Source organism: Alligator mississippiensis, chromosome 1, assembly GCF_030867095.1.
Source record: "Alligator mississippiensis isolate rAllMis1 chromosome 1, rAllMis1, whole genome shotgun sequence".
NCBI classification, from domain to species: Eukaryota; Metazoa; Chordata; order Crocodylia; family Alligatoridae; genus Alligator; species Alligator mississippiensis.
Window position 1 is genome coordinate 91,638,460 of NC_081824.1, and position 24,508 is coordinate 91,662,967.

The window sequence follows — 24,508 nt, forward strand, 5'->3', positions numbered from 1 at the left end:
GAGGCGAGGCTGAGGGACCTGAAACTGTTCAGCCTCCAAAAGAGAAGGCTGAGGGGGGATCTAGTGGCAGTCTACAAACTAGTCAAGGGGGACCAGCAGGCATTGGGAGAGTCCCTGTTCCCCTGAGCAATCCCGGGAGTTACAAGAAACAACGGACACAAGCTAGCAGAGGGTAGTTTCAGGCTAGACATTAGGAGGCACTATTTCACTGTCAGGGCGGCTAGGACCTGGAACCAACTTCCAAAAGAAGTGGTGCTGGCTCCTACCCTGGGGGTCTTTAAAAAAAGGCTGGACGAACATCTGGCCAGGGTCATTTGACCCCAGTACTCTTTCCTGCCACGGCAGGGGGTCAGACTAGATGATCTCCTCAGGTCCCTTCCGACCCTACCAACTATGAAACTGTGTACATGACAGTGCAGCTGTGCACCAAACAGAGCCTCTGAAAGTGCTACAGCATCAGTAATATTATCTGATTTGCCTCAAAGTAGGAAAAGAACAAGCAACTTTTGAGAGAACTCTTTGCAATCCTAAGTAATTTCTGAGCTCAGGCCTCCCAAGTGTTAGCTCACCAAAAATATACAAAGGCCAATAATTTTCTTCAGTAATCTGTTTTAAGTGCCCAACCCAAATGACCACTTATTATTTAAGAGGAAAACCTTTCCCCATGTTTCAAAAGATCTAACAATTAAGTTTCATGAAGAATAGCAAAGTGCCCACTAAACAAAGGAGGTACTGTGTAGTTTCCCTGTAAAAGGAGTAGTACCTGAGGAAATGAACAATCTTACCTGGAGATAAAAAGGATGTAAACTGATAAAATATTTCAGTGTCCTTCTTTTGTCCGCTATATCCCACAATACTGCCGACTTCCAAAGGGAGAGTCTTGAGATGTGCACCAGTTGCTAAATCATGAAGTTGCAGAATATTCTTCACGTCATGGAGATAACACAAAACCAGAAAGTTGGACCTAACACAAGCAACCCATTCTGTTGAGAAGAAAGGCAAAAAACCCAAAAAGTTGAAGTGCATTGAAATGTAAGAAAATAAAAAAGGAATCCTATAGGAAAAGAAACAATCAACTATAAACCAATCTTAACAATTGTTTTAAACACACAAAGTCCCCTTACAGCATATGTCTGATTAAAACTCATACAACTCTAAAGGTTCTTTATGGTTTTGGAAAAACATAATGTGAAAAATTCAGATACCAGGAAAATGTTATAATATCTGTAAAACTCAGATTCTTAGAGCATAAATTCAAACCAAATAATTTGTAATTAATTTACATAAGCTCACTAAGAAAGAACTTTTAACTGAAGATTCTTCTGTCCTCTGAGTGTTTACCATTCAAACCACAACTGTATGCCAAATGTTTCAAAGCCAAGTCTGACACAAGTAGTGCAACATGGTACAGCTTTTTTCCCTAAAGGTCAATCTTTTTTCTGAGTATATATCAATTAATCCATTCATGGAAGCAAATGAAATGAAAAAATTGACCATGGCTTTTGGAGAAATAAAAATGGTAGGAATGAAAAAATATGGCTTAGTATATTACCACTAATTAAGTAGACTGATTCCTATCTGCCTTTTTTTATCTTCTCTGCATTCAGTATACTATTCTTTCAAGAGCTACTCAGTGGGAGTAAGCTAGAGAATGGAGTCCTTAGTTAGCATTCTTAACTATTGTGAGGAAGCCAGGACAAACATCATTTTGTTTTTTTTCCCAGGTGATTGTTTCAATGCTATGTGTGATAAGCTGTTTTCAAATGTGATGATTGAAAGACAAAAGTTATTAACTTTCAGTTAACATTGCTACTTAATATTCAGGCAAAATGTATTTGTGCTGGATAATGTTATATGTAAAGAGAAAAATAAACATTTCAGAGTTAAAAGATGATCACGGAAATGTAAACATGTAAATGTCTTCACATTTCAAATAATTTCTTTAAGCCTAATATGTGATATTATGCCACACATTCAAAAGCACTTAATTTTATCTGTGTTCCTAATAGTCCTGTACTAGAAATCATCTGATGTCCATTAATCTCAAGTAAGATGCCCTGGGGTACCTTGAAATCCTTTCAAGGGTGCCACAAGGTGCCATGCAATACTAACACTAAGGGGTGCAACACAAGATGAACCTGGAAATTATAATTAGGAAGGCATAGTGTTAAAAACATTCTGACCTGTTGTAGTCTTTGAGTTATTTGCAAATAAACACTTCTCTGCTATTTTTTCATAGTTAAAAAACTAGTGAAAACTAAGAACTACTTTTCCCAAAACATGCCTTGAGACTAAAATGATTGAGAACCACTATCTTATACCATCAAATGTAGATCTTAAATAATTCCAACATAGCTGTAAACCCATACAACCTCATCCCTAACTGTAACAAATACTGCATTACTTTGAGACTGTAAGCTATTAGTGGAAGTACAATGCACAGCATTAATGATATCTGAGCTGACAGAGGCTCCACAAATGATCACAATATTTTTCTCTCTTCCTTTCTTTCATCTAATAGTGAAATTGTTATTCTAGTTGCACAAAAAAATTCCCATTTGGGGGGAGGAGAGAGGGGTGAGAAGAGTTCATCCTTAATTGAAATAAACGTCAGAAAATGTGAAATTTTCTATTTTGGAAGAATCTAAACAATTATTTTTCTAAAAAATTTCTGGCCTGTCAATCCCACATAATTTCATTATGTCAAATTAGTGTTTGCCTATGAAAAATGCCTCCTGAAAGGTTTTCATCCCACTCTAAGATACTACTTTATCTCTTTAGAAAGCTGAATACCAACATTTTGCAGTACTTATCATTGTTTCATACTCACTTCTGATATACCAATAAAGTTTGACATTATTTTAAAGGTTTTAGTAATATTTATACCTTACATCCAACTTACAAAAAACCCCCCAAATGCTAATTCTTCAGACGTTTAAAAAAATATTGTCTTTCAGCATAAGCCTGGCAGCTTCAGACCAACTCACACACATTATATTGCAACATTTATTGGAGTTTTAGCCATGGAGCCAGGCAGCACAGGACAGTGAATCAGTGTTTATAAATTAGTCACAGCTCTTGCATGATATAAATTTCATAAGTGAAGATGGAATGTGAAATGTTCTTTGAAAGCTGCATTTGGTATATTCAATTAAATGTACTGAGTTACAGGATCATCTTTGCCTTATTTAGCGGAAAAAATATTAAACTACCAAATTTTCTCACATACAACACACACTTTCCTCCAAAATCAGCCCCCTAAAATTGAAGTGTATGTTTTAAGTAGGGAAGCTGGGTTTTTTTTCCACTGGAAAAGAAGCAAGCCTGGAAATGCTGCATGCCATGCAACTGCCAAGATGGTGGTTTCTTGTGTTTGCTCAGAAAGCTGAAGGGGTAGAGTCCTGTATTACCCCTCTTCATAGCCATAGTTATTGGCTAAGCACTGTAACTTGTGCTTGAAGCAGCAAGTGAATTGTTGGTAGTACAGTATTTGATGAGGTTTGTGGTGTGGAAATAACACTTTATTTATATAAAGTTGTATAAAGAACTACTTGAAGTAAAGAAGTAACAGTCCTGCTGGGATCCCCCTCCCTTCTCTGGTCTCTGCTTCCTGCCTCTGCCCCTTCCCGTAGAGATGCAGTGGGGCAGGGTGGCCTGCAGGGCCCAGGGGAAGATTGAGGAGGGAGGAGCTGTGGCCTTGCGTAGATGAAACGATGGGCATGTGCACACAAAACTTTAAAGCGGGTTTAATGTTTTTACACCACTTTAATGGTGTTGGTGTTTGCATGTGTTTGCAGTGTATTCCGCAGTAATTCCAGCCGCTGTAGCAAATTCGGCGGCGTAATGTGCTTTAAATGACTTGGGGTGCAGCAAACTAAAATTCTTCCTCCAAGTTTTAGTTTGCTGCCCTAGTGGAGCAAAGCACTGGGCTCTGTTCAGCTCAGGGGCTCTGCAGGAAGTCCGTGCAGGCAGCCTGGCAGCAGCCTGGGAAGGCAGGCTCTGCCCAAGAAAAAAATAAAGCGGAGAGCCTGATCTTTTTTTCCCCCCCTGGAGCCTGCCTGCCTGCTTCACCTGTGCAGGAGTGCTTCCCTCCACGGTTGCGGTGCCCCCCAGAACCGCCCAAGCCAAGTGCCTGAGGGTGGATGCTACCCGGGGGGGGGGGGGGGGGGGAGTGGCCGCCGCTGCTGCAGAGGAAAGCACCAGCTCCACTCCCACAGCTCAGGGACCACTCCACCCACTGGCAACTCGCCCTCTCCTCCCCACCGCCAGAGGTAAACTTGGGCGTGTGCACAACACGAGGGTTTAAAGGGCCCTACATTGAAGCGGTGTTTTTAAAAACCCACCACTTCAATTTAGGGCCCCTGTTTCATCTACACATGCCCTGTTGTGTTGCCACAATACATCCTTCTTGTACATTACATTTTGTGCGTGGATTTGGCACATGTAATCTATATGCAGTTACAATGCCAGCACAAAGTTTTGTTGGGGGGAGGGGGAGAGGCTGCTTTATGCATAGATCTGGGGAAGACTTTTACCTGTTAAAAATGCTGAGAAACTGTGCTCAGAAATATTCAACTGTACTTACTAAGGAGAGGGAGCCCAGTTCAGAATGTTGGATGCGTGTGTTGCTGATTTTAAAAAAAGAGAGGATTTCTGGTGCAATAGATTTCACTGCAGTAAAAGAGGTTCCTTACTTCATCACTAAAATGTCTCTACTAATAACATTTAAGACAATTCTAAGTACAGCATATTGAATTCCTTCATGTTAAATATCCATCCTTCTTTTAGGGATGAAATTACTGCTGATCTTTTCTTTTTCCAATGCTAGATACAGAAAGCCAAGTAACCTGATTGTACAGATGTTGACGCTGCTTCGGCTAAACTGCTGATGGAGAAGAAAAACAGGCCAAACTGAATGTAAGACCCAGGCAAAATTAATCATTAAGAAGAAACATCAGATTTTTTTCCTGGGCAAGCACACATTCCTCATCAGTAAAGGATGCATTTGGGTGGCATATCAAAGCTTGAGTTACAAGAAAGATCCCACACACAGGGTTATTTGGCAGGATGGTTCCAGCATGGGGTTGGTGTGTGGGGACGGTCTGCAGGTGTAATCTGACACGCTGGTCTAACCCTGCATGCTGGATTTGGCTACAGTGGCCTGACCCCACACATGACCCTTTCCCCAATGCTAGATCCATCCATGGAGTGACTCTGCATACCAGCTCCATTGTACAATGGTGTGATCCAGAACTCAGGGCCAAGTCATCCAGCCCATGGGGCTCCCCACACATCCAGAAATTTGACAGCAGGGGATCACCAACGAACACTGCCACCATTCCCCGACTGCCAAATTTCTGTACTCGTGGGGAGCCCCATGGAACAGATGACATGGTCTTATAGACCTCATCTGGCCTGCAGGCCAGGGGTTCACCGCCACTGATATAGAGGGCAATTTTTTTTCTCCTGCCATTGCAGGAAACTTCCTTAAAACTCAGTCCAGATTTTAGAATAGCAAGCTTATGAAAAATGATATTTTCCACCACTATAATAACCTAGAGTTATGAATGTGTAAGAACTGTGAGAACAGTAGCAATATACAGATTAAAGAATTACTCATTCTATACCTGTGAAAATGAAAAACACAAAAAAGGAGGCAAAGTAACAGCTTGAATGAAATCTTGCCACATTCAAGTCAAAGACAAACTCCCACTGACTTAAAAAAGATAAGGACGTTGTCCCTAGTCTCAAACAACCCCATATTCATACATGTGAGTGATGTGACACAGGAACCTATTCTGAAGCTGCAAATATTTGAGACTAAGCTTCTTAAGAAACCTAGGGAGCAGGTGTGACTGGTTTAGATTTACCATAGTAAGCAGAAAAATTAGACCCATAATAGCTCTGGTTATAAAAAGAAATACAACACTTCCAGTCAAGAACATGATTTTAGACCACCATACCTCTCCCCAGTCTGTGGCTGATGAACCATGTTTCAGAGGAAGGGCCAAGCTGTTACTAGGCAACTCCTGGGCTCAGCCAAAACTCCATCTATTATGTTTTCCACTACCAGGTCCCCAGTCTGGTTCTTTGTTTTGCTGCCAGTTCTCTGCTCTCTACCAGCCTTCTCTGCTTTTGACAAGGGACTTTCTTAAGCTTCTGAAAAAAAGTTTACCCAATTGGTTCTCAGAATATTTATGCACCCATTCACTCACCCACTTACCCATTTGAATGCAAAACTCCCAAGGGTATGATCCCATGGAGTTTTTTCAAAACACCGCAAGAAGAATGGAATGCACAGAGCTCTTCAGCGTTACGATAAATCAATAGTGGTGTTTAAACTAACACAGCTGCCTGTTATTCAAAATCATACATTCTGAGACCCTGATTCCAAAATTTGAACTGGCTCTCTCCTATCTGGTTTTACTACAGTGCAAAAGACAAACCAACTTGTGCTGGAATATATTTTTTTTATGGATTTTTATTTTTAGATCTTGCCTCTGCATTGCACGCTCCCATTTTTAAAGTGCATATGTTGAAAATAATTAAACAAGTGAATGCTGCAAGAATGCACCAGACCTCTTCATTGCTTACTCTTAGTTTTTTTCAGTTTGGGCAAAGGTCTGCATATGAATTTTTAAATACTATTAACAATAACAGCAGCTGTTAGAAATCAGTGTTATACTAGCATCAAAATAAGGGCATCGTGGTTATTTTTTTAAGGTGTCTACCATGCAAGACATCAATCCCAACACTACCAAGTTGTGTACAGGCACTTAAAAGTTAGTAGGCTCTGAATTTAACCTTAACATTGATAAACAAATAATAATACATTTCATTTGGATGTCACTTTGTACCTGAGGGAATGAAAACCTATGCTTCAATCTAAGCTAAGAGCTCCTTGTGAGGGAAGTAAGTGGTGTTATCTGATATTGGAGACATGGTATTTGAGGTGCAAAGAGGTTAAAGGAGTTTGTGAAGGTCACTTCTGTCATCTGTTTCACACGTAAGAACATGATTCATCTTTAAGCCCCAGTCTAAAATATCAATAGGCCCATTCCATGTTTCTATGTTGGGAAGCATGACTTACAAGTAGGGACCTATTGAAATTGTGATTTGTGACTTTCGCAGAAATCACAAAAAAGCACAGGCTACTCAAGAAGTGTAGGCTCGCTGCAAAACAATAAAATAACTTTACCGGCAAGGACAGAATTGCATGTGAAACCTTACAGTCTTCGAGCATGGGTGGGAAAAGCAGAGGGGAGGGGGCAAAGAGGAGGGGGTGTGGGGCAGTCTCTACAGGGTGCAGGATTATGTAAATATTGGACTGAAGGTGGGGGGAGACAGGGAGGGAGGGACAGAAAAAGGAGAGAGGGCGGGAGGCATAGTGATTCCCGAAGAGAGAGGACGGGGGGTGGAACGCAGATGGGGTTGTTACGTAAATGATGGCGTGAGAGGTGGGGAAAGGAATGGGAGGGTGGGATTGGAGGCAGGGTTATGCAAAATGATAGGGGAAGGAATGGAGGCGAGGGGTGGGGCAGGGTGGAGCTGTCTCCACCTTCCCCCCATGATCCCAGATGGTAGGGCTTCCTGCATGCTTTCCTTCGTGCCAGTACGTTTATTTATTTATTTTGCAGCAAGCCCACCAAAAGCACAAAGCTTGCCACTTGGGGATGGCTCAAAAACCATAGTTTAATTACCCTAATTAAGTCTGGGGAAGCCATTAATCCATGGTTAATAACACATGGCTACCAAGTCTCTGTTCTCTACCAGCCTTCTGTGCTATTGACAAAATACTTTCTTATGCCTCTGAAAAAAGTTTGCCCAACTGGTTTTCAGAATATTTATGCGCTCATTCACTCACCCACTTACTTATTTGAATGCAAAACTCCCAAGGGTATGATCCCATAGAGTTTTTTCAAAACACCCTGATTCCAAACACATGGTTTCCCCAGGCTTAATCATGGTAATTAAGCTGCAGTTTTGGGTCATGTGGCAATATGTGGGGAGAGTTGGGACTGCTAGAGCCCCTTGGCTAATCAGAGACATGGGAGGGCCTGCTGTGCTTGGCCCATCAAAATGGCTGCCAGCCCCAGGATCTACCCGTGAAATTGGCCAGCTGCTGCCTTGAGTTTGGTAGACCCACCTATTATGAGGAAAGATTGAAAGAATTAGGGTTATTTAGTATGGAGAAGAGAAAACAAGTGGGGGGGGGAGTGGAGTTTGATAACAGTTTTCTAATACGTGAAAGGAGATTACAGAGAGAATGGAAATAGCCCTTTCTCTGTGGCTGCAGGGGAAAGGACGTGCATCAATGGCCTCAAATTTCAGCAGAGGAAATTTAGGTTGAAGATTAGGAAGAACTTTCTGATTTTCAGGGTAGTCAAACATTGGGACAGGCTATGTAGAGAAGTTGGGGAATCTCCATCCCTAAAAAATTTCAAAAGCATTATAGACACGTGACTGGGATGGTGTAGTCAGGGATGAGTCTACTCTGAGCAGGTAGGTGGCCTCACGAGGTTGTTTCCAGCCCTACTATTATCCTATCGTCCTCTGTCAGAACTACAGCACTAGCTGCACTTCCCCAACTCTTGTCTCCCTGAAAGCACTGGATACAGATACCAGGTCTTGTACCTTCACCTCACTTTAGGTTGGAATCCCATAATTTTTCTCTTGCTCTCTGGCTCTGGGGCTACATCACTCTGTGTATGGACTTGTTTTACTCATTCAGAACCTGCAGTTTTTCTCTTTAGACCTCTTTGCCAAGTGGATTCCAGTGATCATCTTTCTTAAAACAAAGGTCCCAAGGGTCACATGAGGCAATGTGTTAAATGGTTCTTCCATTACCTCTTAAGTGTTGGAAGAAAAAAGCGCATCAGCATCCATCACTTTCCTGAGTGTATTTCCAGACCACTGTTTTATTGAATTAATTTAATATATGTATACAGTAAATAGCGTAAGAATCAGATCAGGATATTGTATTTATAAATTACTACAGGCAATTTCAAAGCAGTTAGAGTCATATCTGTTTGCTTCAGTGACTAAAGGACTGTGTTTTATTCCTGTGAGCCCTGCAAAGCCAATATGTGTACAACTGAGTGAACAAAAGAGTCTATTTTTGCTTGTGCATTACCAAAACAACAAATTTAACTGGGTGTGTAAAGACATAACAACTAAAACATTTCCAAGTGAACATACTTGGAAACATTTCATAAAGGAGACATTTCAACTGGGGAACGCATGCAGAGCCCCTTGTTGGCTGGAACATTTCAAAATGCTGTAGACTCATCTAGGGCCAGTCATATATATAGGATGAAGAAAAACTCCTTTGCTCTCAATTTGCCCACTAAATTGTGTCTGGGTGGAAGATAAATCTTCTCTCTATTATGAATTAATCAACTCATCAAGCTCAGGGGTATGCAAAAGCTTACACTGTCCCAAAATCCTTCTGATGAAAGATCTCTGCACAGACAACTTTAAAATAGATGTTTCAAAAGCCAAGAAAACCAGTATCAATTCATAATAAGCTTATTCTAAAGCCACTTCATACTGCAATTTTTCTGAAAATTAAATTTACTAAATGAACTGTAGGTGTTCCAGAGCCCATCCTTGAACACCTTCATTTTAAAATTGCCATTTTTTCTCTTCAGCTAACAGGTTAAAGTTCTAAATTTATCAGAACCCTGTGTGATATCTCTGCTGAAAACTAAGTAAAGCTTGACTGTGTTTGCTGTCTGAGAGAAGCCTGATTCGAAGTAAGAATTCAAATAAAAGTGTTTTATGCTCTGTGCTTTTAAACATCTGGTATACTTATAAACAAGCTATAGGAGTATATATTTTTTCCCAAAAATGTTGTGTTATTAAGAATGACATTTTTTTTTTGTCAGCACAGGTTACAGTCTTCAGGCAACACCTTGAAGACTGTGTTGGTGAAGCCAAATTAAATTTACATTGGTCTCTGGGTATGTATGCTTTTTGTTAGTTAGGTTTTGTTAGCTGCACTACTGTATACTCACCAAGAGTAAAGAGTGATGTTGCCTTACTCTGTGAAAAATTTTGGCCACTGGAGGACACTGACAAAGTTTTACACTTATTAATCTTGACTCATAAATATAAACTGTTTTTATTATTGTGTGTGAAGTAGATGCTTTTATGAAATTTTAGCCCAGTTCATACACAGAACTTGGATAAAAGGAAGAGATATGGCCAACAGATAGGTCATGAAAAGCAGAGGCATTTTGAGTAAAGGTTTTTATACTTTATTCTAATAATGCAAAAACATCTGTGACTTTCAGCATCAGTGACTAAATTGTTTATAAAGTGATTCCAAACGCAACTAATTACACCTGGATAATAATCACTTCTTCATGCATCCAACTGGACAAGAAGCTATACTCATTTAACCTTTCAGTTCTTACAGTCATAGCTTTTTCAGGTGTTTCATTACCCTGTCATCTTTGTATCAAATAAAAACAAATTCATTTGACTGCAAGGCTTTCAAGGCAATGAATTATTAACTGCTTTCTGTTATAATTATGTCTTTCCAAACTGAATCTTGGAAAGGATTAAAGCAATATGACATAATGGCAGGCTGGCCTTTCTTCACTGTGACAGTCTGTTCTTTAGGAATGAAGCATTCTGATTTCATTAACTGTGATCCAATGCTACTTTCATTTATTCAGAGCTATGAACTCAAGAATATTACCAGTACAGATCCTTTGGTAGAGAGGGATACAGCCCTTCAATTTACAAAAGGCATCATATATAATCATTTGGGAACTGCTCTAGATTATGATTTTAGCATTGACCCTTAAAAGTTATTTAATTTATTTCAGATGAAGCTATTCTTATTCACTTACCCACAATTCCATTAGATTTTCATCTAAATACACGGCTAAATATAGAGAATGGGTTTGGTACTGCATGTTAATTTTGTATTCACATACAGTGAAAATTTGATTATCCAAAACACAGTTACGTCAAACTATTTGTTGCACAAGTTCTGATATGCTCTCTGATGTTTGACTGAAAATACCGAAGAACTAAAAATCTTTTGTGATTTAACACTAGTGCCTCGATATTCCCATTTTTCTGAACTTTCGATTATTGAAATTAAATCCCTGTTCCATATGGATTCATCCATAATCAAATAAAAATATTTTCAATATATAGTACAGGTATATAAATGTGTACTCAGTTTGACTTTATCTTTGAATGGAACTTAAATGAAATAAAACTAAATATTACTAAAATAGCTTGATTCTGCCAAGATTCATAGTATTAGAGCTCTATCAGTCTTTTAAGCTATAAATGAATTCAATTCAAACCCACCTCTAACATTTTTACAAATATGACCTAAATACAGCTTCACAGATGGTCAGGAAATTTCTGAACATTTAACAGATGAACAGAGCCAAAGGTAATTTGTCACTTCTGTTATTTATTACAATGTCCTCTGCTCTGTGCATATAAAAAGATGGTTGCTGTCTCAAAGAACTTATTATCTAAAATACAGATACGGAGGTCCTGATATTGAGTATGACCATGTCAGCTTTGCCATCCCATCCCCTAAGCCCACCACCCACACCCAGCCCCCCAAACTGGAATGCTCATGGGTCATAGTTTCATAGTAGTAGTAGCTAGGGTCAGGAGGGACCGGAACAGATCATCTAGCCTGACCCCCTGCCACAGGCAGGAATGAATGCTGGGTTCACAAGACCCCAGACAGGTGATCATCTAACCTCTTTTTGAATTTACCCAAGGTAGGGGCGAGGACCACTTCCCTGGGAAGTTGGTTCCAAATTCTGGCCGTCCTAACTGTAAAATATTGCCTTCTGATCTCTAACCTAAACCTATTCTCCATCAGCTTATTACCACTGTTCCTCGTCACCAAATGGATCCATTTGGTTTCTGGCCAAACTTGAAATGAGGTACTCTGATCCTGCCCCCTTTCAGCCACAACAATCCTTGCTACGGATTGAGTAAGAAAAGGGCGGTGTAGATATGGCTATGCTGGCTGTACACCAACTGAAGTATTTCTTTGAAAACAAATTAAAGCACCTTAACTATTTCTTTGTAGTGCCCAGTGGCCATAGCCTGGGCTGGAACATAGATTCATAAATTGTAGAGTCGAAAGGGACCACAATGGATCATCATGTCCGACCCCCTGCCCCTGGCAGGAAAGAGGACCGAGGTCAGATGACCCCAGCCAGGTGACTATCTAGCCTCCTCTTGAAGACCTCCAAGCTAGGTGATAGCACCACCTATCTTGGAAGCCCATTCCAGATCCTGGCCACCCTTACTGTGAAAAATGTCTTTCTAATATCTAACCTAAATCCACTCTCAGCTAGTTTACACCCATTATTCCTAGTCACTCCCTGGGCTGCCTTAGTAAACAGCGCTTCCCCTATTCCCCGTTGACCTCCCCTAATAAATTTATAGGCGGCTACAAGATCTCCCCTCAGCCGTCTCTTGTGAAGGCTAAAGAGATTCAGCTCTCTCAACCTCCCCCTGTAGGGTCTATCACGAAAGCCACTAATCATGTGAGTGGCCCTCCTCTGGACCCTCTCGAGATTCCCCGCATCCCTCTTGAAGTGTGGCACCCAAAACTGGGCAAAGTACTCCAACTGTGGCCTGACCAGTGCCGCATAGGGGGGAAGCATCACCTCCTTTATTCTATTAGTCATGCACCCACTAATGCACGACAAGGTGCGATTGGCCTTGTTGATGGCCTCGTTACACTGTTGGCTCATGTTCATCTTGGAGTCAATTATGACTCCAAGATCCCTCTCTGCCTCTGAGCTGCTGAGAAGGACACTCCCCAACCTATAGGTGTGCTGAGGGTTCCTCCTTCCCAGGTGGAGTACCTTACATTTATCTTTATTAAATTGCATCCTATTTCTCTCTGCCCATTGATCCAACCTGTCCAGGTCAGCCTGAATCTGCTCCCTGCCCTCCAGTGTACTAACTTTGTCCCATAACTTGGTATCATCAGCGAACTTGGAGAGGGTGCTCTCCACGCCCTGGTCCAAATAGCTAATGAAGATATTAAATAATATCGGTCCGAGGACCAAACCCTGCAGGACCCCACTTCCCACCTCGCTCCAGGCCGAGAAGGAACCATCCACCACCAGTCTCTGGGTGTGGTCCCTAACCCAGTTGGCCACCCACCTGACCGTGTAGGCGTCCACTCCACAGTCTGTTAGCTTCCCAATGAGGATAGGGTGCGAAACTGTGTTGAAGGCCTTCCTAAAGTCCAGGAAGATGACATCAGCCTCGGCTCCTGCATCCAGGCAGCATGTGACCTGGTCACAGAAGGCTACAAGGTTTGTCAGGCAGGATCTACCTGTGACAAACCTGTGCTGGTTTCCCCTCAGCATCGTTTCCCCTGCTAGGCCTGCACAAATGTGTTCTTTGATTATTTTCACTAGCATTTTCCCAGGAAGAGAGGTAAGACTGACTGGTCTAAAGTTACCCAGCTCATCCCTTCTCCCTTTTTTGAAAACGGGCACCACACTGGCCCTTCTCCAGTCCTCAGGGACCTGGCCGGAGCACCACGAGTGCTCGAACAGCTATGCCAGCGACTCAGCTATTACACTGGCCAGAGAATACTGAACATGCTGGAAAATCCTAAGGAGGGACTCATTGCACAGTTGTAAAAAAAATATTTTCTTCATTCTTTTGGGTATCGTGAAAGTACTAATGTTCTAGGAGAAATCTGAAAGAGGGGAGTGTTGGCTTGCTAAACAGAAGCAGTTTCATTGCATCTGTGAAGAGTATTTTCATATTTCTACATAAATGTAGAACCTCAGAATTTGAACAAAACCCAGTAAATACAAGAGAATTGTTCAGTCTTTTCAAACAGTCATTATTATGCTAGTCAGATCTGTCATAATTACACAATGAAGTGTGTGCAGAATGAAGCACATAAATGTACATGATGCATCTGTCAAACACCTGGATAAAAACATCTCAAGGGAAGCTTTTCTACATTATCTGAAATGAATCCAGGTACAAGACACTCATTTTTAATAGACTTTCTCCACATGTATTTTAACACATATTTCTTTTAGGTAATTAAAAATATCAAAGAATTATGCTTTGAATTTTCTTTTAAAAATCAAATATTTCATCACCCCATATCTTCTGTCTCTTTATAGTAAATGAAGATATTTCAAACTCTGATCACCAGAGTAGCTCTTGTCCTTCTTTCTGTTTAAAAGTCCTTGACTGCTGTAGTAGTATCTGAGTGCCAGTCAAATGGCAAGTCAACCTTTGCAATGAAGTAGGAGAATATTTGCTCTACTCTACATATGGGAAAGCCATCCTTTGTCAAATGAGATCTTTGATGAAAAGAAAAATTGAGAGGGTGGTAAAGACTAGTCCAAGTACATTTTGAAAACCAGCAGCCTGACTTCTACTGGAAAAACAAAACAACCCTCCCCAACCCCAAATATTTCACTTGTTTCAAATTCTTACCTAGAACGTCTCTTTCATGCTCAGGGACAAGTACCTTCCATTTGGATTCATGGGGGTCATTGAAGTCAATGTTGATTAATCGATAATTAGGAGAATGGCGGTTTGTCTTGAAAGTGAACACTGTTCCTTCATTGGTGACATATTCATACTCAGCCTCAAAGTTGTCTATCAGCTTCACCCACTGAAGAATTCCTGTTACATGAAACAAATCATTATTGTGGTCATTATGCATTAAAGAAGGAATGTTTTATTTTAATATTTGACAGTGAAGTTCCTTTGTATGCTAGCTTCCTTCTGCTACAGCAGTAGAACTTGAAGTAGTTATGCCACAATCATGCCAAATGTTGAATAAAATGTCTCAAAACTATTAGAGTTGGGAGGGAAGTAGTGTTTTGCTGGAAATGCCAATTCATCAACACTGACACGTATCACTTGCTAGGAACTTACAACAAAACACAAACTGGAACCATGCCTGGTCTCTTGCCAGATCACGTAGTAGGCTAAATGGGATTTAGGCCTTCCAGTGTCCATACCTCTGGGTGACCCTACCACACAGATTTCCACTTCTATTTGAAGGGAATCAGAGACTCTCAGGCTGCCAGGTTTTCAACCATGGAGCCGCAGGCTCTCAAGCTCCCAATCAATCTACTGTAGTAGGAAGCCATAAGTGAGCTTCTGGACCTGGCTCAATTTTACTTTGAAAGTTTTGAAAGGATACATTTTGATTACTTATAAATGAAATTATTTAGCTATTCTCTTCTATATTTTCTTTTCCTTTTTCCAAAATGGAGTTATTTCCCTCCCCAGAATTCCAGAATGTCCCACAGAATGGAAATTCTGATATTTAACACATTATAATAAGTATCAATATTAGCAGTGGTCTTTCCAATTCAGAAATGAAATTCCAGTATAATATTACTTTACAGCAGCTTGTAGCTATCAACAAAAGGATCAAATGTACCAGTATTAGTGTAAAAAGCTACTGTACTTTACATTTTGTGATGCAGGAAAATGATACCCCTAGGAACTTTTTAAAATGGTTCATTGGATTAAATGAGAATATATTCCTTTTCAAAGAGAATTGGCTAGATGCAGCTGCTCTGTATCACAACTCTGGCATTTAATAAGTTTCAGACGAGAAAGGGACTATGTATACCAGATTACATTCTTATTCTTATTTAACTGCTTGTCATAGATATATAGGATGCTAGAAAGAAATGGAGGTAAGATTAAACCAAATATATATTAACCTAAACCAATCAACTAAACTTACTATTGTACAAATTTACCATAAGCACAGTTTCTGCCATGCTGAAAATAAGACTCTACTTTAGGGGATGCAATAACATTAAAAATCTCATATATGGGGACAAAATAAACATGGATTTTAGTCTATACAATCAAATGCACCTTTATACATAATGTAATCCAACACATATTTTTAAATCATCCCCCAATTAATAATGTTATAAGCTAAAACAGAATAACCGGAGTAAATAATAGCTAAGCTTTAATTGCTGAGAGTCAAAAAAAGAAGAAAATAACTAAAGAAGTTGGATGAGTAAGGAATTTTAGACCCATTAAATGTAATCTGTTAGTCTAGTACAGTAATAAAGTTCAGTTCTCTCAATTAATTTTGGTTTGAGAAAACTTCTTGTCTCTTCACGAACTGTGATATATAAGCCAATTAAATTCTACTCTTTATACCACTGTAATACAAGTTTCAGACAATCTGGGCAACCTCAATATCCCGTTTCTGACACAGGGAATTTTACATGAAGCCAGGATATTAACTGATGTACCAATTATCAAATTCATTTGTATGCCTTGTGCTAGAAGCATATAAAAGTTTCTGTTCCCCATAAAGTTCCTCAGTTATTCAAGGTTCCCAGTTTCTAACATCTTAGGGTTTTGGTTTTGCTTTATTTGTAATACTATGGGACTGATAAGTACATCAGACATATGCAGATCAGGATGGAAAATATTTTACTGACACTGCATAAATTAATTGTACAGCCTCATCTATAATTACATGTGCAGCACGCGCATGGAGCTGATGTTGGAGCTGTGGAGCCTGGCACAGCTGTTTGCAGCCTCCCTGCTGCTTGCTGCAGCTACCCAGAGCCCAGGCTGGATACAAACAGCTGCACCAGGCTCTGGAGCCCAGTCACCAGCTCTATGCCGGGAGCTGGCAACAGACCGGGATTGCACTGTCTCAGGCCCCTCCCCCACTGCCTGCTCCCATGCACGGGTGCACGCTCCAGTACAGAGCTGATGCCGGGGCTCTGGAGCCCAGCACAGCTGTTTGCAGCCTGTCAGCTACAGCCGGCCCCAGCTATGGGTAGCTGCTGCCAGCCGGGAGCCTGGGCTGGGGAGCAACGACCAGCAGGGCTGGGGGGGCAGGGGCAGCAGGGCTGGGGGGAAGGTGCTTTGGGTGGGGGGCAAAGGGCAGCAGGGCTGGGGGGCAGGGGCATCCTGCCATGTACTCCCTGCCCTCATTTTGTTTTTCTGGCATGCCAGCACTTCAGCACCTTCCAAGGTAGGCACTGTGGAGGTTTTCAACACTCCGGCCAAAGAACGTTGCCTACCCCTGGTCTAGCTCCATCCTCTTTGGAACCACCCTTCAAGTAGTTCAGTTACTGATCAGTTATTAATGTTCACTTGGGAGTTTTCCTTCTGATGTTCTGAAACAACTTTTATGGACAATGTAAATACCTGTCAATTACCTTCTTAGATACTAAAGAAAATATTATTTTGTAAGGATACAGATTTTAATCTCAGTAAAATTATGATCAATCTCAATTTTTGTCAGTCATGTTGTAAAAGACTGATAATCTTTCCTGCACAAATACAGTCCTCAAACCATGAACTAGAATGCTTATCATGAGCCAGAATAAGCATTCATTGCTTATAGTTCAACTACTATTAGATAGTTTCAAACTCTAAACATCTCTACATACCTACAATGGGCAAAACTGCACAAAAAGAACCAAAATTAGAAATAAAAGTTCGTACCTCAATTCATTCCATTTAAATTCTCAGTTTTTAATACAGTTTGATATTATAGCTTCAAGAGTCATTAGAAGTTATAAATGCAATTTATTACTTTCCAAATTAGTGAAACTTTCCTGTGCCAAGTGATGCCCAATGTTAACTACAGTAGAGCTGTCATTCTGCTATATGATGATTTTAGAAGCTGTACTTTGAGAACTGCTAGTTGATTAACTAGAATTTGGTATGCACTTTGTTTTTTTCTTGTTCTGTCTCCTCGTAGAGACTTTACAGAGGCTATCAAAACTCAGTAAAGATAAACCTAATCTGCTCTAAAAAAAAAGCCTTAAACACTTGTATAATTTGGTTTTGGCGGCTCTAGGTACTTATTACACCTATGACTATAGTACTGAAGTATAGAACCTATTGCCTGTGATAATGTCAGTTTAAATGAGAGACGTGATGTATCAACTTTTTAAAAGTGAGTAATCAAGACACTTAATACTATGATAGAAGGAAGGAAAAGGAAGGAAAAATGTATTCTTTCAGATATGTACTTTGCCACTGACAGATTAATCAATGTAATATAATTTACATGTCAGTTGTTACAAAAACATCATTCTTTATGATGTAACATAATAGGTACCGGTCCTCACTCCTTTCCCCACCCTAGAACTGAATACTGCAAAGTTTTATACTCTGGAGACCTTTAGGGCACATGTATTATTTCTTTCCTTTATTGTGTTAAAATTTTGGGGGGGTTAGGAAATTTCTATCTGGAATATATAACTCAGTCTAATATATACTGGATTGATAAACATCTACATTAAAGGTCATTGGGCATGGAGACTATGCCGTAGAGTATGACTACATTTAACTATGTTGTTTACCTATGCAAGCTTTTGTACATTGGGAGCAGATATATTGCTGTGGGTTACTTTCTGGTCACAGTGTTGTCTCCTTTATTTGAAGAGTGAAAATCATGCGTTAATTAAAATTATTAATTACATTGATTCCTTTCACTTTTTTTTATAAAGAAAACTGTGTATTACTTCTTCTAACTATTCTCCTTTGAGCTCTAGATATTTTTTTCTGCATCTTTGTTTTCTTACAGAAAACAGCTGCAATTGATACTCACATTGTTTCTGTCTTTCCTCCTTCCCACTTAGGTTCATTTACTATTTTTGACATTTAGAGTATTATCTACACAGTACAATCCAGTGCTGTTTAAACATATGCAACCAGAAAACAGTATATCCATATTAGGTCTCTCAACAGGTTAAATTAGCTTAGATGAAATGCCACAATAATTCAACTAGACTGCTTGTGGTACCTGAGCTGGGCTTTTTAAAGGTAACTTTGATGTCTTTGTATTGCACCATGCAAAAAAGATCTTGGAGAACTCTAATTCTGAGAACTTTATTTTACTGATGTATCTTTCAGATTCTTAGGATTTATTTTTCTAAGATGAACTATCTACATAGTCTTGAATATGTTTTACATGGCTTAAAATATGTTTAAGTTAAATTTAAAACGCATTTAATATAACATAAACACCTCTTTTGCCCTTGGGGTGCCAACGTCAGCTACTAAAAATTAGATCTAACTGGCTAGACGTTTCTGACAACCCCTTTTTTTCCTTTCCTCTAATCTTCAATCATAGGATACATAAAGCTTTCTATTAACACCCTGTGCTCCCCAACTCTCATGCTGCAACTGAATTTTTATCTAGCCTTAACCACTTGGATTTCAGTTTTCTTCCATTCAGAATTTTTCTCTTTCCCTTCCTTTGGCTAATCCCATCAGCAATAATAGAAATTGCTTTACTACAGCAAGTTAAGTGCTTGCAGGTCTTTTTGGACTTCCACTAGCTGTATTTTTCCTTTAATTTTCACCATGCTGTTCTTTGCAAGATATATGGCTATATGAAAGAATCCAGGAATTGGCTGCAGTAGCTTCCTTCAGCATGCTAAGGAGTTTAGATTTTCCTTTGGCTTATGCTAGAAGCCATAGTGCTCTCTGCTTTCAGATACTTCATTATAGATGCAAGATTGCAATCTCCCATTTCATTTTTTGATTCCAGCATGAGTAAGTCTTTTTGACAGGCCAGGCTGATTGGATTGGTAATCTCAGAGCTATTCCTCTATCCTGAAAAAGTAGGACCTTGACTAAGAGTCCCCCTTATCCTGGAGTGGTTTACCTAGGATATGGCCTGTCAGAATTTTGGATGGTTTTTTATTAGTAGCAAAAGTGTGAGAAGAGAGTTTAGCATTCACATTCTGTTTTCTGCAGACCAATCAATAGTAGGTCTCCACAGCTGGAAGAAGAAATACTAAACAGGAGACGGAGTATGATCCAAATTCATCTGCAGGCTGCTAGATCACCTTTTTCTAAATTTACTTTTGGTTTAACCTATCAGGAAATATAGCCTAGTGAATGAGTGTTTGTGTGACTAGGGCTACAATTCTGAGATACCAATGAGGGAAGCACAGTAAGAACATCATCATATTTGGGTGGCTACACACTTCCACACCTTCTTCCATCCTTTGGGAGTCAGACACCAAGGCTAGCTGTAGATTTCTAATGGCTAGTGAATACTAGGGAGGGACAAAAGATTTGCCAGGATTTGGAATTTGGAAGTGGGAGCCGGGAAGGAGACAATTACTGGCCTTTGAACTGGTAAAAAAACAAAAAAAAAAAACCCAACTTTTTAAAAATGGTTCAGTAGTTCTGGTAAACCCAACCCCTGAGAGCCAGTAATGTCGGCAGCCCAAGTTATTTGGCAGTGCTCTGTACTGAAGTCTGTTTATTGGGTATTTTATAGTTATGTCTTTAAGCTTCCAAATGCTAAAGTAATCCCTTAATGACAAACAGTAGAAATTAATGTTTTTAACTGGTTTTATTTTAAGAGCCCCATCTACCAATCATAAACAACCCCATAAAACCTTTTTCCAGTCAAATTTCATAGTTCAAACTCAAGTCACTTTGGTTCAAAAAAAAGGGCAGAGGAATTGTATCTATTTCACAAATGGGAAAGAAGCATTTCTTTCTCTTCACTCTCCTTCCCCCATGGCTTTGCCCTGAGAATAAACTATAGCATTTCAAAGGCACACTTGCCTAAATATTAATTTAAAACACCAATTCATCTTGAGAAATAAAGAGTCAGAAAGTGAGGAGCAGGTGAAAAAGATAGGTTGTCTTGAAAATGATTACACCAGCTTAACTACAGAATGTCACAACCAGTGTCCAAGACAGGGTAGCATGAAGCATGTATTAATGTAGCTTTCTAATGCTCCTCCATGGAAAGATGTTATTATGTAGGTTGTCAGGGGTGTACTTGGTAGCCGTGTTGGTATGAGACAAGAAGACATACAAAAAACTAAAACTCTTGGTTCCAAAATGATACCTAAAAGGTACTCCCTAAAAGGTATCATTTTAGAACCAAAAGTTCTAGTTTTTTGTATATCATTATGTAGGTTGCAAATTTATCTAAACAGCAAGCGTAAGTGTTTCATCTCTTCACTTCTATACCACTGGAAGTGAAGCTAAATTGCTGAAACTTAAAAAATGAATAAAACAGTCTTAAAATTACAGCAGTTTAACACTTGTACCAGTATAGGAATGGACAGACAAAACCACTATTGAGGGTCATATTGAACCAGTGTAAACCAGGATAATTTAAATGTAGTATAATTGTTAATCTCTTCACACCGTTAGATCTAGCTCCCACATAATTGCAATCACCAATTTATTACAGTACTATTTAGCCAATACTCTGTCTCCCCTTTTTGTTGGAACAATTTTTGCAAGCAATACAATTGTTAGTGACGTACAATACTTAAGAGTCTGTAAAAACTTGTACAAGGGCTGTTGACATCTGCCAAACATCAGGTCATTAGGCATGCTATTTAAAATCAGCTGGTTAATTACTCAGAACAATCCAGAGTATAAAAGTACAGTGAAAATGAAAATGGTGACTGTGTGCACATAACCAGCTACAGTTCATTAATCCTCATTCTCAGAATTTGATATCTAGCTGAAAACACCTAACAGCCAAGTATGTACTGCAACTCAGTAATACACCAAAAATTGTTTTGAAGTGGGGAGAGTGGATGGGGAGGGGGTAGGAATTAAAGCCTTCTGGTTTTTAAAATGGCAAATACATTCTTGATATCACAGTATTTCAAAGTTTTTTGTGGAAGCTCTAGGACTTTAGATGAGCTGATTTTATTTATTTTTTTAATAAATCAAAGTTGTACCTGTACTAGAACACTTCACGTCAACTTTCAGCAGAGACATTTTTTTATGGGCCAAATACAAGCATCATAATATCAGAGTGGTAGTGTTGTCAGCACTTCAGTCCTACCTAAATATCATTCCTTACTCTTATTTCCATGCAATTTTTAAAAAAAACTACAGAATATGCTGATTATTAGCAATACATACTTATCACCTGCAAAAAACCTAATAATTAACCTTCAGCTGTCAATCAACACAATCATTTCATTTTCAGTGTTACTTATGACAGCAAATTGCTTAATTACATGAAGTTGTTAAGATTTAGCATATAGTCACCATTTTAAGAGCTGTGGTTATCATGTTGGAACATTTTCCCAACCCTAGAGTATTAGCTCATTGAAATAAATCACCTCCAGAAAAGTAGCAATTACGAACACCACCTGAAATGTGACACTTAAATTTATACCTAAACTAATCTTAAAAATGTAAGCATTCTTTTTAGAGAAAAATGCTAAGCTAATTGGGACAGAAGTGCAAGAACTGTTTTTTTACATTTATAACACTAACAGACACATGCCATTAAATTTCCATGGATATTAAAACAAGGTGTTTACAATATCCAGCTTTTTCTTATTTGTTTGTTTATATTTTTGAGGGAACAGCCTCTGTTAGAAAAACAGGCCTGTATTAAGAAACAAGAATGGAATTTCTTATACAGAATTTTTTCTTGCACAACTTCACCTCATTCCAATATAGTATAACTCTGGGTGTGGACACAAGTAACAACTGAACCTTCCCAAATGTCATCAGTTAGGAACTAGCTCATAACTGTCACAGGTTAGAGATGTCCACCTGGACACTTCCCTAGCAATCCAGGTAAAACGCTCACCTTTTAGGTGTTGAAGTACTGTGGCCCCAGCACTAGAGACAGGGAGAAAGCACTGAGCCCAGCAAGCCTCATAGTGGGCAGCTTTAAACCTGTTTAATGGGCTTGGATGTCTGTTTGTTTCAAGTTTAAACTGATTTAAACTGGTCTATGTGTTAGATGTGTACCCATATTCTTGGATTTCCAAGAGTAAGACTATGGTCTAAACTGAAGTACTGTGGGTGCATCTACATCAGACATTTACTGCAGAGTTACCTAATAAGCTCTGCAGTAAACGACTCAGCATCTCCATGTGCAATGCTATTAGGAAGAAGTAAACTAATTAACTCTTCTGAGGTAGTTATTTACTCCACAGCAATACACGTGTAGATGCCAACCCAGCTGGCTGGGGTACAAAGGGTGCTTCAGTGTGAGGGCTGCCTACTGGGCCTGCCAGCCCCTTTGCAGCCCACTGAACTAGCTAGGAGCAGCCTGGGGCTGGCAGGCTGACCCCCAGGGTCTCCTGCCAGCTGAGGTTGCTCCCCCCCCCCAGCTCAACATGCTGTGGTCCTGGGTGCACATTCAAATGGCTCACACGGGAGCAATAAACTGTGGTGCAAACTGCACTGGAATTTATTGCTTCATATTAATTGCATGAGTAGACATGTCCTGTGTAGCCTTTACAGTACTTATTTATGCAGAACAAGGAACAGCTGAAAACTGCCACAATTTTCCTCCTGATATTCCTTTACTTGATGGAGAAAGGAAGAGCAGAGCTAGAAAGAAAATGGATACACCTTCCTACCACCCTAGAGCTACCATATCATACACCCTCCGCCCCCCTCCCAAACATGCTGGGTTATTGTGCTAACAGATGGCAGGGTTAACCAAATCTTCAAGAAAAAGAGCAACCCTTTGTATAGACATATTTCTTCTCCCTGCTGAGATGCTGTTAATCATTTCATTACTTCCTACTATGATTCTTGGTTCAGGACACAATATGGCCCTATGTAATCTATTTATAAAACAACTAGAAAATATAAGCATGATACCAGCACAGTAGGCTTGGATGCCCATTCGTTTGTAGATAATGTGTACTACAATACAGGACAAGTTCCTCAGTTTAAAAGTTTAAAAGATTGTTGCTTTATAATTCAAGAGATTTTACAGATATCATCAGCTGAACATTGGAGACACATTTATGGATGCACACAGCTGTGAGCTGGGCTCAGCCTCTGCTCCGTGTCTCCACACCTCGCTGCTGCTGCTTTGAAAGCAGCGGGCACTGCCATGTGCAACCCACTGCTGGGCAGGCCAGGCAGTGAGGCACGTGGCACAGCCCTCCGCTTTCAAATCGGCAGTGGCAAGGCACGGAGACACAGAGCAGAGACTGAGTCTAGCTCACAGCTGCTGCCCGCCCTCACCCATGCAATGATAGGGAGGGCCATGTGTCCTTCCCCACCTTGGCTGCCCAGCACCTTGCCTCTGGGGGAGCTGCCAGGCTCTAATTGTCCCATGACCTGGATGGGCCAGGGTCCCAGTCATGGTGGTGGGGGCCAGGCTGGGTCATGGGACAATCCCCACAGTGCAGGAGGGAATAGGCCAGGGGCAGGGGTGAATGATTTGCCCTTTCCCTACCCCACTCTCTCCTGCACTTTGGCGGGTCGCGATCTGCCCTCCCCACAAGACCATGGAAATAAAAAAAAACATTAAAAGAAACTTACCTGCCTGTGGCTGGGCCAGCTAAGATCCTGGCTGTGAGTGTGCAGGGTAGCTCAGCATGCCTGCCCCTCCCCCCTGCTATAGGACCCTGTGGCTGGGCTGCCCTAAGGCCATGCCTGCTGCTGCCCTGTGTTTGGGGGGGGGGGCTGAGCCCCATTAGCCCACCACTTTCGTTGCCTATGTGTATTGGGCACCTTACCTGTGAGGCCCCCT

General features: G+C 40.3%; 1 protein-coding gene across 1 annotated transcript in view; it reads right to left on the bottom strand.

Annotated features, from left to right (window-relative positions):
* Positions 1-24,508, bottom strand: part of PREP (prolyl endopeptidase) — a 198,942-nt gene that overhangs the window by 85,842 nt on the left and 88,592 nt on the right. The window contains exons 8-9 of the mRNA XM_006270251.4: positions 14,479-14,670; positions 786-983 (exon numbers count right to left, since the gene is read on the bottom strand). Coding sequence (XP_006270313.1) covers positions 786-983; positions 14,479-14,670 — 390 coding nt within the window. The remainder of the gene's footprint in view (positions 1-785; positions 984-14,478; positions 14,671-24,508) is intronic.